General features: G+C 36.4%; 1 protein-coding gene across 3 annotated transcripts in view; it reads left to right on the top strand.

The window, feature by feature from the left end:
- The window catches only part of ADGRA3 (adhesion G protein-coupled receptor A3), a 59,118-nt gene that overhangs the window by 35,844 nt on the left and 8,448 nt on the right, over window positions 1-14,826 (top strand). For all 3 annotated transcript variants that reach the window (XM_075499852.1, XM_075499853.1, XM_075499854.1), the window contains 7 exons: window positions 771-972; window positions 4,718-4,867; window positions 7,579-7,740; window positions 8,013-8,216; window positions 9,306-9,519; window positions 9,672-9,880; window positions 14,700-14,824. In XM_075499852.1, the coding sequence (XP_075355967.1) occupies window positions 771-972; window positions 4,718-4,867; window positions 7,579-7,740; window positions 8,013-8,216; window positions 9,306-9,519; window positions 9,672-9,880; window positions 14,700-14,824 (1,266 nt within the window). The remainder of the gene's footprint in view (window positions 1-770; window positions 973-4,717; window positions 4,868-7,578; window positions 7,741-8,012; window positions 8,217-9,305; window positions 9,520-9,671; window positions 9,881-14,699; window positions 14,825-14,826) is intronic.

Here is a 14,826-nt window from a genome sequence, read left to right as displayed (position 1 = left end):
GTGAACTAAAGGTGTATTGCAATTTAATTTTCTGTATTTATTTCTTTATTCTTTATTTCATTTTTATCTGTGTATATGTTTATACAGAAAAAATATGCAGTAAAATTACAGAGGAGGAAGTTGAGAGAATGTTAGAAGTTTTCTTAAAAAGTGCTTAGTTCCACATACCTTGAGTGAAGGGAATTCTTTTCTGGTTTCTTAACATTATGAACGCTTTCTTTTCCCATTAATTTCTGTTTGATATTAAGTGTCGTTACAAAATCAGTCAAAGTGGTTGTACTACTGCTACTGTTTCTTAATTACTGTAAATGTAGTCTTCTGTTCATATCTCTAGTTTAGTATTGATATGAATGCAGTCATTTGAAGGTTTACATTGATGCATGTGAACAGGACAAGTAGAAAGCTTGCAGGGCTTTCTACTATGTATTTAACTTTTTATAGTGTTAATACGCATTTTTCATGAAGTAAGCAAGATTTTTTGATAAAATTTTAAAATATTTTTAGTAATTTTATAAGCACCTTTTTCTCTCACCTGCAACCTCATGAAAGAATTCAAAAAAAGCATGCTAGCATTAGAACTTGTTTTGTTAATAGTACACAAATATGAACAGCTTGAAAATACTGAAGGCGAGCCAAGGTGGGCCTTTAAATAGTTTAGAGATGCTTAGTTTTGAGTGTCTCTTTATTTCATGTTGTAGTGCTTAATCCTTTTATTTACTTGTCATGTAAATTTGTCTAAAATTTTTTTTTTTTTGCTTTTGACTCCCCAGGTGGCCTAGAACATTGGCAGGCATCACAGCATACCTGCTGTGTACACGTTATTCTGCTGGCAGTGGGATATATCCTGGCAACTCACAAGATGAGAGAAGAGCCTGGCGCAGATGTGACAGGGGAGGGTACTGGGCAGAAGAGGACTACTCCAGGTGCCAATATGCAAATGATGTGACTCGGGTTCTTTATATGTTCAATCAGGTAATTTGTGCGTTTCTACAAAATCAAATTCTTTAATGAAAATAAAACCTCAAAAGTCTATTTCTGCATCTTTTAAGCTGGTAATACTGGTGGTAGAGATGAATTATGATGAACACATGCCTCTGAGTACAGCACTAGAACTTGTAGGTTTATGTTAAGAGTTTGGTTTAATATCTATTTTGAGTGCCCCCAGACTGGAAATGCAACGAAAATTTTATTCTTTGGTGTACTTGCGTAAAGCATATGAGAATGGTACTTGTCATGATTGGTTTTGTCAGCTGGATGCCCTATCCTGCCCACATGCTGTAAAGAAACAAGTTAGGCTGAAGTTGTAATGGAGAACAGTTATTTTCATTATAATAATAGATAATAGTCAAACTCTGCTCTGTCTCTATTGCTGTAAACCTCTTAATAGACTCGGTGTGGCTGATGAGAGTTAACTAGTGAAAGCAGTGAATATTAACTAGGCTTCTCTAATCTGGTAGTACTCACCAGGATACAAGAGAGTATTCTAGATTTTAAATGTAGGTATGAAACAAAATTTTTCAGCTCCAGTTTCCTTTTGAGGCCTATCTCCAGTTAATGCACGCTTTCACAAACACTGTTCTGCAGTGATGCACCCATGCAGTGATGTACCCAACCTTGTATGTATAGGCGCACTGTATTGTAGAATAGTCTATAAAGCTTTGAACCTCTGGTTTAAGTTTGATGTTTTCCAGTGCGTACTGTCAGATTCCTAGCATCAATGCAACAAGTAAAACTATGGAAATATGGGCATGTTTTTGGTGTGGTGGTTTTTTTGTTTGTTTTGTTGTTTTGTTTTTAATAATACAGCTATGCCACTTGAGTTGATGATCTTGGTAGCACCGCCCATGTTTAACATGGGCCATGGTGCTTGTCTGACCTCAGGGTAGGATTACTGCGTGTTGTGTGTGTTCGGAGTTTCAGTGTGTGAGCTCACATTTATTTAGAGAAAACTTCACACTGTGTATCAGAAGCACCACAGCCCCTAACTGGGACAATCAGGATCTAAACTGATATTTGCCCTTTGGATGTTTCCAATTTATACATACAGTGAAGGCTTGACGTCCAGTGGCTTGGGCTAAATCTAGTTTGCGGCAAAAGCATTGAACTGCACGTTGTGTAGATGAGTTGTTGCTGACTTGCTCCCTCTGTATTCAGTTACTAATGCAGACATAGCTTTTTATCTTCCTGCTCTGGTTCCCTGAGGACCAGTGAGCACTGGTGTAAGAAAGATGGAAAGGGTGGGAGGGAGAGAAAGGGAAAGGACTGCCTGTTCTGGTCCAAGATAAACTTAGGGTTTGACATAACTATTTGTGCTCTACTGCTTTACATTTCGAGCACTAGAGGTGCATGCCATGGCTTAGTCACGAGAAACATGTTTGAGGGCTGAAATGGGTAGTGGTGGTGCTTAATGACTGATTAGCAGGTGCGTGATGATGCTGGGGATCCCTTTGTGGGACACAGCAAGGTTGAGAGTTTGCTTCCTCACCTAGGAATTCACATTTTCCAGCAAGGCCTGTAACAGCTTAATGCTACTACTCCTGCCTAGGTACTGTAGCCCAACGTTAGAGTTTCAACTGCTCAAGATTACTTCAGCCTGTTATAACTGCTTTTGGTTAGCCAACACTTATCAGGTTGGGGAAGAATGTTGCCAACTTTGTGTTTGGAAGTTTTAAAATGTGAGGGTGTCTTGGTTTAACCTCAGCTGACAACTAAGCACCACACAGCTGCTCCCTCACTTCCCCCCCCCCCCCCTCCACGTGGGATGGGGGGAAGAGAATTGGAAGGGTAAAAGTGAGAAAACTCATGGGTTGAGATAAGAACAGTTTAATAATTGAAGTAAAATAATAATAATAGTAATAAATTTTAATGAAAAGGAAAATAAGAGAGAAATAAAACCCAAGAAAGACAAATGATGCAAATGAAAATAATTGCTCACCAACAACTGACTGATGCCCAGCCAGTCCCTGAGCAGTGCCCCAACCTTCCTGCTAGTTTTACTGCTGAGCACGATGTCATATGGTGTGGAATAGCCCTTTGGTCAGTTGGGGTCAGCTGTCCCAGCTGTGTTGCCTCCTAACTTCTTGTGCCCCCCCAGTCTCCTCGCTGGTGGGGTGAGGTGAGAAGCAGAAAAGGCCTTGACTCTGTGTAAGCACTGCTCAGCAGTAACTAAAACATCCCTGTTACCAACACTGTTTCCAGCACAAATCCAAAACATAGCCCCATACTAGCTACTGTGAAGAAAATTAACTCTACCCCAGCCAAAACCAGCACAGAGGGTCAGATTGGTATCTTCAGAAAAGCAGAAGTAGCAGTATTATTTCCATGTGTGAAGTAGATAATAGGAAGTTACCTGCTTAAAAATACATGCACACAGGTATGCTACACTGAAATAGAGGTTTCAAAATCTTTTTTTTAAAGGGAGAAGTGGCATGTTTTGGTTTTAGTTGTTTTTACTCATTAGAGCCTTCCTCTTTTTACATGTAGTAGGTCTGCAACTTTTAGCAGTATTCTGCACAGAAATGTATTGTCTCTTTGAGACTAATATTAAGTGTAAGAATATTATAATAATCTTTAGAGCCTTTGAACACAAAGGTAGTTGAGCCGTTTTGCACATTAGAACTGTGCCAAGCAACTGAAATCAAGTAGAGGTCTAAGTTTTTAAAATGGAGTGAAACCTTTGTAACATTTATACAAGAACGTTTATATTTCACTGTTCTTGTTTGTGTATCATACAGGTATAGTTTTAGGTGAGAAGAAATTAATGTTTAAAGAAAAAGTTCAAAGAAATTTTACAGAATATCTGAATATGAAAGTTGACTTTGTTCAGTGTGTTATGACTTTGAACTTTGTTTATACTTTTAAATGCATGACTTCTAGTGTTTTGGAAAAAAAAAAAATCTTCCATTAATTGCATTCAAATCTATGTACAAGTGCTAAGACCAGCAGGGACAAATATATAGTTGAGCTTATGTAGCACATTGCAAATTCAGTAGGGTAGATTAGATCTCTGCACACCAAAAAACAGAGATGTGGGACATCACTAGTTTGGATTATCATGGATAAACAGCATCTGAACGTGAGCTGATAACATTTGCACAGCTTTTCACTGTACTACAAAAATTTCCCATTTTTGGTCCCTGCTAGCTCAGGCTTGTTGATGTTGCATACTATTTAGTGAAGAATTTTCGAGCATGGTGCTTGTTTCAGGAATGAAGTCATGAGCTTTGTCATAGAGAGGATCTGTCCTGGGGGGATTTTTTTGTGTGTGTTCCATTCCAAATGCTTTCTGTAATTACAGAATCAAGAGTGAATGCTACAGCAGTGGTGTGTTTGAATTTCTTTTGCCTTCTCTTGCTACAAAATGCCATGTTTTAGGAGCTTTGTGTTGTCATGCCTAGGCTCTGGTGAAAAGGAAAATAAGTATTTGACAGTACTGTCTTTTTTGTTCCTTTTCTTGGTGTAACACCTCTCTCCCTTCTAGGACAACAGGACAAAACCCAGTTTCTGGCTGCAGGTACAAATGCTGGTTCTCTGGCTTGTAGGAAATGTTTTTGCTATAGGATAAGGTGGTAGTTCCTGGCTGCTTAAAACACTGTGATCCCTGTGTGAATTGCTATCCTCTTTAGGAAAATGCTTATTTATTAATTGCTGAAGTGTTGCCTCTATCTTTTACTTAATTTTCACTTCTTCAAAATGCTTATGTTTGTTCTCTGTATAGATGCCGCTCAACCTTACTAATGCAGTGGCAACAGCAAGACAGCTCTTGGCTTACACTGTTGAAGCAGCAAATTTTTCTGATAAAATGGATGTTATTTTTGTGGCTGAAATGATAGAGAAATTTGGAAGATTTGCTGAAAAATATAAAGAGGTAACTGGATAATTTGCCATCACTTTAAAGATAATCAAAGTGTTTGTCCTTAAGTATTCTGAGCAGTGAAACCTTCTCAACGTTAGATGCAGGCACTGAGTTAGTGGATTATCAGATTATATTCCATGTTTTTGTTTGTTTAGTAGGTCCCTGAAGTTGCTGACCCATGGTCACAGACTTTGCATTCGCGCTGAGATGATCCAGCATTCACTGGACCTGTAATGTGAGTAACACCTCTGGTCAGCACTGGAGCAGGGAGATAGGTACAGTAAGTCTGTTTTTATTTAATATGGAGTGGGTCACACAGGTTTTCATTGGTTTTTATCTAAAAATACAAATAATGAAAGCCTCAGAGATCCTCTCAATAATGAATAAAACAAGACTTATCTTCTCCCCTCCCACCATGGTAGGCTGTCTTTATTCAGTATTGAGCTGTATCTCTAAGGTTTTCAGTATTCCTATATCTTGCAGGATATAAGATAAGACATTAAAATAAAATCTTAGAGAACGCTCATTGTTGGGGAGAAAAACGTGAGTGGTTGAATAGTCTCACCAGTGGGTAGGAACTCTCTGTTTCACTGCTGAACAGAGGTTATATTGATCTCACTGTACAGTGCATGTTGGGAAGTTGGAGACCACAACACCTCAATTTTAAACTTGCGCAAAAAAAAAAAAGCCAAATTTCCCTGTCCACCCTCAGCAAACCATAAATGCTGGTTGTAAATTCATTGCAGAACTCCTTGGAGAATTTTCAGGCTAAATATGCTTTTTGCAATCATAGCTTGGATTTTTTTTGTGTATTTTGGAATTATACAAGCAGTTCATTAAATGGCTGGTTTTGTATCCAGTCGAAAGTAGAAACATGTTTTAGATTGCTGCATGATTTGTTAACATTATAAGGATGTTCTTTTCTCAGCTGTGATTTATTGTCTGTAGAGTGACACCATCCGGCATTACTTTGCCATGTTTGAAGGTAGCAGAGGATATGAAAATATATAAGTTAAATTCATAGGTAGTTTTGGTCTTAGATTATGTATTCTTTATGTTAATTGGTTTGATTTAAAGTCAACCTTTGATTTGCTGATATATTCAAGGAATGTGAGTGCAATTTCATTTAATAATTTTTAGTAGCTATTAATAAGAATTATTTCTTATTAGGGTATTACTCTACAAACTTTTTCTTGACACTGTATTCACTTATAGCATCGTATTGTCAGTTCTTCAGTTTTTGTTACAGTGGCTATTCTGAAAGATAAATACTGTAAATTATAAAGAGCTTCATTTAATAGCTTTTTCATGTCAGAAGAAGAAACAAACTGAAGACAATGTTCAGAAAGTTCTTAGCAGATTGCCTTAAGTTAGAATGCAGTTGGAAAAACTTGTGCGTACCTTGATAAGCAGGGGAAAGAGTAATGTGTAATATTTTCTGAAAGTCTGAAACAAATTGAGTCCTGTGACTTCAAGTTCTTAATACTGATAATTTATTGTAAAACCACCATTTGTTGATGTGTAAAACATGTTACCAGTTTTCAAGTAGTAATAACTCATAATAAGCATCTTCAATTAATTTCACTTTGATTTGTTCTTGAGAATTTAATAAAAAGGGCTACAGCCTGCAAATGCTGCTTGAGGCTCTCTGTTAGCTGTTAACTGATTGTAGCTTCTGTCCCTAAAAGAGACTGTTCTTAAAACAGTAAATACTTTTATATTCCCCTTCTTGCCTTTATTTTTAAAGACTTAAAAAATAGAAGAACAAGCTACTGTGTTCTCCCCTTATTAGTAATATTCTGAAAAGAAATTGGGAAGCCTGGATGGTAAAGGAGATGTCTTTCTCACCCCACCCTGTCTCTCTTTATGCAGAAAATTCCAGTCCCTAAATTTAGGCACTGTGAATTGCATTTCAGTCAATTCAACTAGAAAATACAGGCACCTTCACTGTTGGTCCAGTATTTGTCACTGTTTCTTAAATGTGAAATCCGGTGTAGGTCAATGTTGTTAATGTTGTGCTCATTAATTTTTGCAGCGTCGTGGTCTAAATAAATGAATTCCCTCTATAGTTTGTATTTGTCCGTCATACAGAAGACAGGGTGAGGGAGTGTGAGCATAAACTTAGAACAATGTAATTGGTGGTTTGAAAGCAGCGCTGGTACCTACGGGTACTTGCTGTCTCTCTCATGTATAACCTGCGACCTAAAACAGTTCATGCAAAATTGGAGGCAAGGAAGGAAGGAATCAAAGAAAAGGCAGACACAGCAAAAGGAAGAGAAGCAGAATTGCATGCTAATTTTTGCCTATATTACTCTTTTATTATTATCTTCCCCCATACATGCAAGCTGTATTACTGTTGATTTACAGTTTATTTATTTTAGATTTCAAGTTGATTATAAATAGTCCTTTTAAATAATTAGTACAGTAGAATGTGGGTATTACACTCTTTGCTTTTAATGAAATATCTGTATTTCTCATGGTTTTGGTTTTTAAGTATAATGTAAACAGACAAATTACATTGCCATAACATTTTTCTTGGATGGAAGTAAATGTCTGAGTCAAAGCATTTCAGTTTCTCAACTTGACGAGTGGTGATTGAAATAGGAACAACCAATTTCCTTTTGCTTTTTGTGCTGACAAGTCACTTTGTATTGTCTGATAATGATCCTACTTGATGAACGCTTTCAAAGATATAAAATAGTCTTATTCCTCTTCCCTGTTAGCTTGGTGACGTGATGGTGGACATAGCAAGTAACATTATGTTAGCTGATGAACGTGTTCTGTGGATGGCACAAAGGGAAGCCAAGGCTTGCACTAGAATTGTACAGTGTCTACAGAAAATTGCTATGTATCGGCTTGCAAATGGAGCTCAAGTTTACTCTACTGTAAGTATAAATTTATTTATTTAGAAGACATTTTGCTGGCTCTTCAGTTTCAATAGCTTTTTATTTTTCTTAATAGATGTTGGCATTATTTGAAATGCCTACTATTTCTGTAGGGAGAAGAGAGATACTCTGAACAGATTTATCCCTGCCAGATAGAAAGAAACAGTTTTCTGGGTGTTTTTTTCCTTTATGGCAGATAATCCCTTTAAGATTATTTATTATTTTTCCTGTGGTGTGTAAAATTATTTAATGTTTGATTTTTGTCGTCACAGTATTCTCCAAATATTGCTCTTGAGGCTTATGTAATAAAGGCTGCTGGTTTCACTGGGATGACATGCACCGTATTTCAGAAAGTGGCTACATCAGACCGTACAGGACTCAGTGATTATGGGAGAAGAGATCCAGATGGAAATCTAGATAAACAATTAAGCTTTAAGTGCAACGTTTCAAATACACTGTCAAGTCTGGCTTTAAAGGTCAGATACTCATTGTTTCCCTACTGACTTCATAATAGTATCTTAAATATGAATCATTTGGAAAGCAAGCTTATATTATTAATTTCTAATGTTAAAGTAGCATTTTTACATAATCCAGAATGATTGTGACAAGAGATAATTAAAGTGACAAAGGATAATAAAGTTTGATTTTTTAGAATAATTTTTTAATGGATGCAATTTTTAATGAGTAGGTGTTGTTTTCTTTATTAAAACATCTTAACTTGAAAGATGCTTTCAGACCTTTTCATAAGTATAGAAATTGAAATGCTCCCTAGTTCATAATAATACTTGGCTTTATTTTCTGTATTTTCATCTTCATTACATATTAAATCAGATATTACCAGTCTCCTTAAATATCTGAAATACTCTGCTCAGAGTGATACTGTAATTAAGCATGAAGTAGAAAATGGACCTGAAAGGTTTATATTTGTGTGTGTGCATACACACACACGTATATATGCGGGTACGTATAGAATGGAAACACTTCCTCATATTCTGTAAAAGTATTTTTTCAGTTACATTCCCCAACATACCAGATTGCTTTTATCACTTAACGAGCTTGAACATCACTGCTGGGTGTATATTTGCAATTATATTTATGTATTTTATGAAATTACATGCATGCTTCCCTACCCAAGTATAATTGATATATAAGTTATCAAAACCTGTTTGTATACAGTGTTTAATTTTGAATGGTACTAATGCACAATTACAGCATTTCTCTTTGCTTGTCTTGGTTGCTGCTTCTAGTTGCCAATAGTCTAATCTGGAAAACTCTTGTAATACTTTTACTAATATCAGCTTCAACTTTCTTGTCTGTAACAAGTAAGGTAACTACTGAATCTTAACTTTTTTTTTTTCTCTTAAAAAAATCATTAAGACTTCATTAACCTGATTCAACTATTTTATCATGGATTACTTGGAAACAATGTCAAATAGGTTTGTCACAATACATAGTCTGCTAAATGCATTCATCTCTGACACTGTTCAGTTGGAGGAGTTGCTAATTTAATCTCTATAAAGAATTTCATTTTGTCTTTAAAACTTTAACAATCTGTTAATTTCTAGAACACAATTGTAGAGGCTTCTATCCAGTTGCCAGCTTCCCTTTTCACCCAAAAGCAAAAAAGAGAAATCAGACCAGCAGATGAATCTGTCTACAAGCTTCAGCTTATTGCATTCCGCAATGGAAAGCTTTTTCCAGCAACAGGAAATTCAACAAATCTGGCTGATGATGGGAAACGTCGTACAGTTGTAACACCAGTTATTCTTACTAAGATAGGTTTGTTTTTTATTATTACTTTATGATCTTTAAAAATAAGAAACATTTTTGACTCCTTTGTTTCGACTAGTGTATATCTAATAAAAGGTTTTTAGCATCTAATGTGTTACATGTTGAGAAATTTATGTGCAAATATATTTCTTTTGTAACAGATGGTTTAAACCTAGCCAGTCACCACGTTCCTATAAATGTGACACTGCGGCGCATTGCGCATGGAGCAGATGCTATTGCGGCTCAGTGGGACTTTGATCTACTGAACGGACAAGGGGGATGGAAATCTGATGGTTGTCGCATTCTTCTGTCCGACGAAAATATTACTACCATTCAGTGCTACTCCCTCAGCAACTATGCAGTTTTAATGGTATGACACTTATAATTACATGTCCCTTTCTGGAACTTAAAAATATTCAAAATGCAAGTCTGTGGGGGTTTTTTCTTGCATTAAAGAAAATGAGCATTTCCACATTCCGTTTCACATAAACTAGACATAAAAAGTAAATCTCCAGTTTTGCTTGTGTTGGTATAAATGTTGATGTAAGATGAGGTTTAAGTGGAAATCTGTCAAAGTGGAATTAATTGCTGAATATACTAGACACAAAAGAATTTTCATATGAAAAGTATTATAGGAAGCCATTTTAATGAGCTACTTAATCAAATGGGCTTTTATGAATTTTAGTCTAATAATGACAGTTTAAAATAAAGGTAACAGTCAAAAAAAACCTTATCTTCTTTGTGTTAGATTAAATTTGTTAGCTTTGTCTGACAGGAGTATTTTCCCAGGTTTTTTTTTTTTTGCTGTGGTCCTTAACCAGAGGATAGCTGTTTCACTGCAAATTAACAGTTCGTTCACTAGTATGTAGGTATGTTACCAGAAGACAACGATTGAAAAAGGAAAAAAAATTCAAAACAGTTACTATCCAAAATATTTTTGAAATATTGCTTAAAAAATATTATCTGAACTCTAGTCTTAGCATATTGGTGTCAGTAAAATGGTTAACCAGTTCTAAAATGCAGTGATAGTTGAAGAGGAAGGGAGCAAGACACCTTCTTTTAGTGCTCTTCAGTTATGAGCTAGGATTTCTTCTTTGTCTGTTCCCAGAGCTCTTCATTTCAGAATTTGGCCTGGGAAGCTTCCCTTTTTAGAGATGGTGACTGCTACCCTGCTTATCAGTCATCACCACAGATGCTAAATGGTAGCATATGATACATAAAAATGGTAGGAAGCTGAATGAAATACTAAGAGGTTTAGGAAATACTGTTAAATGTAAGTTTGGTATGGGTTTTGTTGTAGTTAATATGCTCTGTGTGGAATTAAATATATATTTGTATGTAATCGTACATGGAAGAAAGAGGATTCCTTTATGATGATCAGTGCATAAGAAGTTGCTATTTTTGTTTTGCAACTCAAATTTTCAAAAATCTTTCTCTTAAGAAAATTAAATAGTAGAATACCAAAAAACGAAACATAAATCAAGATTTACATGTCAAGCTTTTTTAAAAAGCTCAAAGAGAGCAACTTTTCACTTTACCTCTGAAGGTACTGTTTTAAATTACTTCAAACTCTTATAATCCTATAGTTCCCTTTGATATTTTTTAAATATATAATCCTTTCCTAAAACGTAACAGCATTCTTTAAAATGGAATTAAACTTCATTTGTATGTGTAGCATGCATGTAAAGAGAGATTATGCTTTAAATTGGTCACATTTCTGCCATCTGGAGGAAGAAAAATGAAGAGCATATTCAATCTGCTGCTGTAAATGACTTATTTCTAAATTAATACATGGTAAGATTATACGAATATCTTATCATGAGTTATATAGAGAAGTGTTGACAATCAGAAATCAAAAAAGCTAGACAAAGGGGCATCTTTCTTCCTTTTCTGCCAGTGACTCTCATTCTATGATTGCTCAAAACTGGTATTCCTTAAGTATTTAGCTACTTCCCAAAATGTTAGGCTCTAGGGACTGGAGAGGAGGAGGTAGGTGGAGGAGGACAGAGAGTAACACTCATCTGTTAGATGTTCCTTGTACACAATTAATACACTGCAAAAGCTCTGGGTGTCTAAGCAGCTGCTGAAAAAGGCTTCAATAATGCCTATCCATATATTAACTAAAAAAACCCATAATAGCCTATTTCATTTGCAGTGTTGTGAAAGTCTGTTCTGGTCCCAGGCTCATAGGTCGGGGTTCGGTTTTAGAAGTTTGGCTTTTAATTCAGCAGTTGTCATTAACATCAAATACATGAACAGTAGTGGCAGGAGGGACCTGAACGCAATATTCCGTCATCCTGGCTGGATGGCAAATGACTTAACCAGAGTTATTTCGCACTTTTGTAGTCTACATTTCTACACACATATGTACTAAAGTAGAAAGCAGGTTGTAATGTACTGACCTGTCTTTATATGTTTCAGAACATAATGTAAAGTCCTGTCTGATAAGGAAACCCATAACTGAGTGCCTAGTTTTCTAATCTAGTGATTTAGGAAGATAGCGTTATAAAAATTTATATTTATTTGCAAATAATTTTAACCACTGTTTAATAGTAGAAGAGAGAACCAGGAGGCTTAGCTGAAATCTCATTATTATAGGCCTATAGCAGAGGGGAAAAAAACCAGCAGTGGTAATTGAGAAGAAACAGAGTTCTGCTAGTTGGCTATTAACACCCCAATGTTCTTCTTAATGTCATCTCTACTGTTATTTTACTGTTATTCTTTTTTTATTAAATTATTATTTAGGGTTAGTTTAGCTCAGAAATAATTTTATTAGCTCCTCTCACTCCTTTTAGTAGGTCTGATTAAAAATGTCAGTGCAATCAGGAAGAAATCCATTGACTTAGTGTGTCTTGGGTCAAGGCCTTTGCTAGCTAGGCTAGGCATACTGAGTTTTCTGAGATGTCTTAGAAGATTATTGTAAATCTTGTGATTTTGTAGCTCTTGCTCTCTGAGTTCACACCAATACACACGACATCTTGCTACCTGTCACCAATCTAGAAGCAGCAACAGGAATTCTCCTAGTTTCTGTTCTCCGATACTAACTGGCTGTGTGTGACAATACATTCGCTTATGCTTGTAACAGCAATGAGTTCCTAGGGATCTCCAGCTGGCTATCAACCAGGCCATGGGTAGTGTTGAAATCAGATGACACTGGCTGCCTGAGGCATAATATCTTACTATCTTTCTCAAAGTGTTTTTTCCAGGTGCCAAAGAAAACCAAATACATAAAAATCAAACTGACAGTCTGATTGAATTAGATTGAAATGAGGTTGGTGAGTTAGTTAGGAATAACAAATTTATATTCTGATGAAAGAACAATTGAAGGAGTGGTGAAGAGACTGCTGACTAATTTAATTGTAAGCCTCGATTCAAAAACCCTTCTCCTGTCCATGAAATTGGATTACCCAGCTTAACCTTAAAAACAGATTGTATATCACCGTGATTTTTCTCAAAACAAACTGAAGCTTCCTCCTAATGTTCTACTGTTCTTTGTGAATGCCAAATTTGTTCTCCTTTCCCCCAGCACACTTTTGAACTTTGTCAGCTTTAGAGGTTTAAGAGTGACTCTCACTCAGAATTATAGGTGAGAGAAATTTCTGTATCCTGTCTGTTCTGAAAAATTCTTTTCAATAGATTTTTCCAGTAATCTTAGTTAAGCAAATTTGTTTTATTTAGTGCTGGAAGGGACTGAAGTTTTTTTTCTTCTTTTTTTTCCACTGTTCATTACCATTATGGAAATTGAACCCTAGTAAATTGTAACTGCATCCAAACAGAATTATTTCTTCTTGCTATTCTTGTTAGTAAATGAAAATGTCACTCCTCAGATGTTATTTGAAATACTGCCATGCTTTAACAGTCCAATGTTCCATTTCATGCTTACTCCTTGAGTAATATTTTGATGGGTGGGTTCAGAAAACTTGAACGATGCTGAAGAGCTATTGAATTCTATTTGAGTTATCAACTATCTATTCCAGTCAAGCAGTAATCATAGAATAAGTCTGGTAGGAACGTCTGGGTTTCATTTGGTCCAATTACCTGCTCGAAGTTTGATCACCTTCAAAGTGAGATCATACTGGTCCAGGTCATACTCAGTCAAGCTTTGAGTATCTCCAAGGACAGAGATTACACGGTCTCTCTGGGCAGTATGTGACCACTTTCATCAGAATTTTCCATATTGCTGATAATGTCCATTGCCTCTCATCATTTCATGGTTCATCTCCAAGAAGAGTTTGACTCAGTTTTCTTTATACCATCCCAGTATGTAGCGCAATATAATAATGAGATTTCTCCCATCTTCCTTTTCTTCTTAAAGATGAACAAACACAGCTTTTTCAGCCTCAGACATTGTGTGCTTCAGCCTGCTAGTCATCCCAGTGATCTGTTAGACTTGCTCCATCCAGTATGTCAGTGCCTTTCTTGTACCGGGGAGCCTTAAATTGAAGACCGCTCTGCAGAGGTGGTCTCACAGTGCTTAACAGAAGGGAATAATTAATTCACCCACTTGCTGTGGTTTTGCCAGTACAGTGAAGTGTGGCCTTAGGCAGCAGGATACACTGCTGACTTGTCATCAGCTTTTGCCTACCAGTACCCTCAAGCAGTTCTTTGGTTGCTTTCTGTTCAGTCCAATGCCCATCCTGTATTGTTGCATGCATGGGGTTATTCCATCCCAGATGCAGATCTTTTCACATTTTCCTTTGCTAAATTTCATGATGTTTTATCAGCCCATTTCTCTGGCTTACCAACATGCCTCTGAATATCCTCTAATCTATTGAACAGTCTCCCCAGCAAACTTGCTGAGGGCACTTTCTGTAATGTTCTTTTGGTTCTTGGCAGAAGATAATAATCATAACTGAAACACACAGTTCTACATGCCATACATATGAGTATTTTAAGAAGAAGAAAATGGTGTGTGTCTGCAAGCTGCTAACTTCTCTGTATATTCGAGCATATATGAAGTTTAAGTGTTCTCTAAGATGTGTGACTGCATTTATGAAGGTCACCCAGAATAGCAGGTAATTGTGGAAGAAAGCCAGGAACTTTAAATAATAAATAATTGGGGGGGCGGGGGGAATTTAATCTAAAAGGTTCCGGTTACTTCTTCATTTTGTGTTTCCTCTGCCATTCCCCCTGCCCCCACAAAATGAAGAGATAAGGTGAACTAATGTTAGTTTTGTTTTTGTTGTCAGGACTTGACAGGAGCTGAATTATATACGCAGCCAGCTGATCTTTTGCATCCAGTAATTTATGCCACTGCCATGGTTTTGCTAATGTGCCTGTTGATGATCATAGTCAGTTACATATACCATCACAGGT

The sequence above is a fragment of the Mycteria americana genome, chromosome 4, assembly GCF_035582795.1.
Source record: "Mycteria americana isolate JAX WOST 10 ecotype Jacksonville Zoo and Gardens chromosome 4, USCA_MyAme_1.0, whole genome shotgun sequence".
Taxonomy (NCBI): Eukaryota; Metazoa; Chordata; class Aves; order Ciconiiformes; family Ciconiidae; genus Mycteria; species Mycteria americana.
The sequence above is the reverse complement of the archived record's forward strand: the minus strand, read 5'-3'. Positions and strand labels throughout refer to the sequence as shown.